The sequence below is a fragment of the Pteropus vampyrus genome, unplaced genomic scaffold, assembly GCF_000151845.1.
Source record: "Pteropus vampyrus isolate Shadow unplaced genomic scaffold, Pvam_2.0 Scaffold954, whole genome shotgun sequence".
NCBI classification, from domain to species: Eukaryota; Metazoa; Chordata; class Mammalia; order Chiroptera; family Pteropodidae; genus Pteropus; species Pteropus vampyrus.
Window position 1 is genome coordinate 5,888 of NW_011889735.1, and position 5,421 is coordinate 11,308.

Here is a 5,421-nt window from a genome sequence, read left to right on the forward strand (position 1 = left end):
GCATTTTCCACTTATGATTAATAATACTGTGTATAATTTAAGAAATAGCATAAAAGCTACATAATTTTGATATAGCGATAGCCGTGCAAAGGTATGGTTTGCAGAAGGATTATATGTACCCCAAGTTGCTCTAGTGTTTCGGGGTAGCTCATAAAAGGAGCGGCTGGCTCCCTTTACATTATGGGTTGTATTTTCCCCCTTTTTATAATAAATGTTTGTTTTCATTAACAAGGTACAAGATGATTGTTAGTGTGCTAGGGCTGTCATCACAAGTACCACAGACTGGGTGACTTAAAAACAGAAATTTATTTTCTCATAGTTCTGCAAGCTAGAAGTCTGAGATCAAGGTGTCAGTACAGTTTTTCCTTCTGAGGCCTCTCTCCTTGCAAATGACCATCTTCTTTCTGTTTTCACATGGTCTTTTCTCTGTACCTGTCTGTGTCCTAATCACCTCTGCTTATAAAGACACAAGTCATATTGGATTAAGGCCCACCCTAATGACCTCATTTTAATTAAATAACTCTTAAAAGACTATCTCAGAGACATTCTGAAGTATTGGGGGTTAGGACTTCAACATATGAATTTGAAGGGAATACAATCTAGTCCATAGCAATGATGAGCTTAGAAAATTCGAATAATCAGAAAATATGAGGGAAAAAATTAATCACAGTCATATCCTAGACTGCTATGGATTTCGTTTTCATTCGTTCTTCCCTTCTCACTGTTTTTTCACCATATTGTATGTAGTTGTAGTCACACTATTTATTAATACTTTATTCTATTTTTCATACCTAAATCTGTTAACATGTTTTAAATGTATAATTCTTTATTTCTAGATTTACCATAATTTATTTAATCATTTCTCTATGATTATTTACATATTTATTTATACATATTGGTTATATAAGTAGTGCTGTGATGACCTCTAATCTAACATGTATTAAGATTTTTTTAAATTTAACGTTTTTAAGGTAGATTTTTACAATTAAATTATAGGATGACAGGGTCAAAATACTCTTAAGTAGGGTCCAAAGTTCCAGTTATACAAGATGAATGAGCATGGTGATGACAGTTAACAATACTGCATTGTATACTCAAAATTTGCTAAAAGGATAGATATTAAATCTACACACACGCACGCGCGCGCGCACACACACACACACACACACCCCATAGTAACTATGTAGAGCTGATTAATAAGTTATTTAGCTTGATTGTAGTGATCTCTTCAAGATGAATACATATAATATCAAATTATATGCCTTAAACATGTTCAATTTTTATAAGTCAAATATATCTCAATAAAGTTGCTAAAAAAATAAAACGTGACCATATGCAAGGAAAACAATTCTTAAGTATGCTGATGTACACTGAAAATTAGTGTCCTAAGGTGTTGACATTAACGGAACACCCACTTTGACACCCCTTTGACAATACTGTCTGTTCTCGTTAAATAAAAAGTTATTGTGGACCTAAAACAGAATTATATCTCGTCATTTTTTATTAATGAAACACCTTTTTATAACCAAGGAGAACAAACACTTCATGATATATTTGTTAACTTGTTGTATTTTCCTCCTTATGTCCTTTGGATGTATCTCTGAGTGTGAATATGGTAACGTGGGAGGGCAGGAGTGGTAGGAGTAGACATCTACATGCTTTCCTTATAAATTTGATTAAACATTGTATGTATCAAAAAGTGTTAACTTTTGTCATTTCTGCTTTAAACATTTGAGATCCAGTGAGTTGCAAGAACTGGACTAGGTGTAAAAAAGAGATGCAAAGATGCAAAGTCCCAGACAGAGCCATCCAGCAACCCATGGTCTGCGTACTGCATGAACTTTATGGTCCCCTTCATCTCTAACCATGCTCATTTTTCTATTTCTTTCCCCACTGTTACATGATTATACAGCAATTAAATACTGGCTTGAATTCTTGCAGAAAAATCAGCAGCATTTCCTATTTTATAAATTTGACTTGTGGATAATTTATACAGATGACGATTTTGGTCATTTGAAATTGTAGTACAAGAACCTAGTTTATTGAAATATCGTGTGACCACAAGCAATAAAAGCAAAGGGCTGGAAAGGATGTACCTCAGATCCAGTCCAGCCCTGCTTCTCACACGTTATATGATTATGGATCAATCATTTGGGCTGCATTTCTCATACATCGAACATGGTGCACAGAAGATAATCTCTAGTAATTACAATTCTAGTTTTCAATGAAAATCATCGTGGGAAAATTAGAATATTTTATGAAATCTTCTTGTCCATATTTATAGTATTTTGGGAATCTGTATTCGTAATGACATAATTATGACCCATTATAACTTTCACATAGGTTATTAAATGCAAAGCAGCTGTGTTATGGGAGCAGAATAAACCTTTTTCCATCGAGGAAGTAGAAGTTGCCCCGCCAAAGGCTAAAGAAGTTCGTATTAAGGTAACAAGCCTTAGAATACATAAACCTAAAATGTTATCACACCTATATTGAGTATATCATTGCTGTGTGGTTGGATTCTTAAATAAGATATTTCACAAACTTTGTGTATTAATTTTCTTACTTGTCTTGTTTATTGTTAAGGATCTTGTCATACTAGATATGAAATTAATGACTTAATTATCCATTAAAAACAACAATATTAATTCACTCTATTAAAATTTTTTTGTTGAATTTTTATTGACATGGCTCTGATTTTTAAAGTGCCTAGTAATCATGACTAATGACTTCTTTTAAAATCTTCTGGGAGTTGGAGAGTATTGAGATTACCTTTCAATCTCATTTGTGCCGGGAGAAATGACAACTTCTGGGAGTGTTTCTCCCCATTCCTTTGGACAGAGCCTAAAGGTTGGTTTGGACACAAAGTTGTTGAGTAGCATTGCTGCCAGTCTTTCCTTGACCCTCTCCTGTTACCTGGGCACTGTAATAACAGTAAGATTTTGCTCCTCGCTCACCTTCTTGCACGCCATTCCCTTTACCTTTCATTGAGAGAGTCCTAGGAGCGCCTAGCTGTAAAAATCTACTTTTGTGCTGGCCACATGGTAAAATCTGCATTCTGGATCCCTCATAAGAGCAACAATTTACTACGGAAAGGCACTGAGATTCAAAGTAGGGCCAGAGGCAGCAATATTGTAAATCCCTTGATGAGAGGGATCTTGCCTGATGGTTGATATTAGGCTCAGAATCTTCTATAAGTCACCACTATATTAGGCAGTCATACTGAATAAACAGCTATCTTTTTAGCAGTGAGTTAAATATCCTTCCAAGTGTAAAATGACCAGTGTGCTGTTTGGTGCAATGTTCTTGTCTTTGAACACAGATTTTGGCCACAGGAATCTGTCGCTCAGATGACCATGTGATGAAAGGAACGTTAGCATCTAAGTTTCCAGTGATTGTGGGACATGAAGCAGTTGGGGTCGTGGAGAGCATCGGAGAAGGAGTCACTACGGTGAAACCAGGTATGCGTACGTCAAGTCACAAGTTTGACGTAACTTCTCAAAGGAAACAGCACAACTAGGAATTATTAGAGAGAGCCTTAACACGATTTAGGGGGATAAATGGATACAAGGAGATGGATGATACGGAGTAAAGTTTAATTTAACAGTCTCGACCTTTAGCAAGCAAACCTCATGACACATAAAATTTAGAATACTTTTCAGAAATTCTTGCATATGGCATAGGCTCAAAGCACATTTGTTTATTTCATATTTTAATGTTAATGACCAACGTCTTCTGATGTTTCCCTCTAGGTGACAAAGTCATCCCCCTCTTTGCGCCTCAGTGTAGAGAATGCAAATCTTGCCGCAATCCAGATGCAAACCTTTGCATTATGAGCGAGTAGGTTTCAGTCATTTTTACTCTAATGCCATTTACATTGTTTTTAAATCTAATGCTAAATTTTGAATTGAACTAATATGTGTGTTTGATGTATCAAATAGCTTTACGGGCCGCGGAGTACTGGCCGATGGCACTACCAGATTTACATGCAGGGGCAAAACCGTCTATCACTTTGCGAGCACCAGTACGTTTACTGAGTACACGGTGGTGGACGAATTTGCCGTTGTTAAGATTGATGATGCAGCTCCTTCAGAGAAAATCTGTTTACTTGGATGTGCGTTTTCCACAGGATATGGGGCTGCTGTTAAAACTGGCAAGGTAAGAAGCAAGACGGGCTAGTTTTTTCCTTTTTGTTTATTTATATTTCAATTTACTTATTTATTAAATTTATTGAAGTGACATTGGTTAAAAATTACATAGGTTTCAAGTGTACAATTCTATAATACATCATCTATATATTACATTGCGTGTTCATCATCCAAAGTCAAATCTCCTTTCATCGTCATATATTTGACTCCTCATTTACCCTTTTCTACCTCCCTCCCTCACCCCTTCCCTCTCGGAACCACTAAACTGTTCATGTCTGTGTATTTTTGTTTGTCGTGTTCGTTTGTTACTTTTCAGTTTTATACTTCACATATGAGTGAATAACATGGTTTTCGATTTTTCCCATCTGGCTTATTTCACTTAATATAATATTCTTGAGATCCATCTATATCGTTTCTAACGATAGTATTTCATCTTTTCTCATGGCTGAGTAATATTCCATTGTATATATGTATCACATCTTCTTTACCCAATCATCTATCCAAGGGCACCTTTCTCGTTTCTATGTCTTGGCCACTATAAATAATACTGCAATGAACATAGGAGTACATATATCTTTATGAATAAATGTTTTCAAATTTTGGGGGGTAGATACTCAGAAGCGAGATCGCTGGGTCATATGGTAATTCTATTCTTAATTTTTTTTTTGAGGACCCTTCATACTGATTGTACCAATTTACATTCCCACCGGCAGTGCATGAGGGGTCTCTTTACCCACAGCCTCTCCAACACTTGTCATTGTCCTGTTGGTAACAGTCTTTCTAACAGGCGTGAGGTGGTATCTCATTGTGGTTTTGATTTGCATTTCCCTAATAGCTAGTAAAGTTGAACATCCTTTCCTATATCTGTTGGCCATTTGTATGTTTTCTGAGAAGTATCTTTTCAGGTCCTCTGCCCATTTTTTAAAATTGAATTGTTTGGGTTTTTGTTGTTATTGTTGAGTGGTATGAGTTCTTTATATACTTTGAATATTAGCCCTTTATTGAAGATGTTGTTTGAAAATATTTTCTCCAGTTCAGTTGGTTGCCTTTTTGTTTTGTTGATAGTTTCTTTGGCTTTGCAGAACTTTTTAGTTTGATATAGTCTCATTCATTTATTTTTGCTTTTACTCCTCTTGCCTTTGAGGTCAAATTCATAAAATCTTCTCTAAAACCAAGGTCCATAAGTTTAGAACCTGTTTTCTTCTGTGCGTTTTATTGTTTCAGGTTTTTTATTCGGGTCTTTGATCCATTTTGAATTAATTTTTGTGCATGG

The 5,421-nt window shown here is 35.6% G+C and overlaps 1 protein-coding gene across 1 annotated transcript in view; it reads left to right on the plus strand.

Annotated features, from left to right (window-relative positions):
• ADH7 (alcohol dehydrogenase 7 (class IV), mu or sigma polypeptide) overlaps window positions 1-5,421 on the plus strand; it is an 18,851-nt gene that overhangs the window by 1,396 nt on the left and 12,034 nt on the right. The window contains exons 2-5 of the mRNA XM_011386159.2: window positions 2,344-2,445; window positions 3,323-3,461; window positions 3,753-3,840; window positions 3,942-4,158. Of these exons, the coding sequence (XP_011384461.1) occupies window positions 2,344-2,445; window positions 3,323-3,461; window positions 3,753-3,840; window positions 3,942-4,158 (546 nt within the window). The remainder of the gene's footprint in view (window positions 1-2,343; window positions 2,446-3,322; window positions 3,462-3,752; window positions 3,841-3,941; window positions 4,159-5,421) is intronic.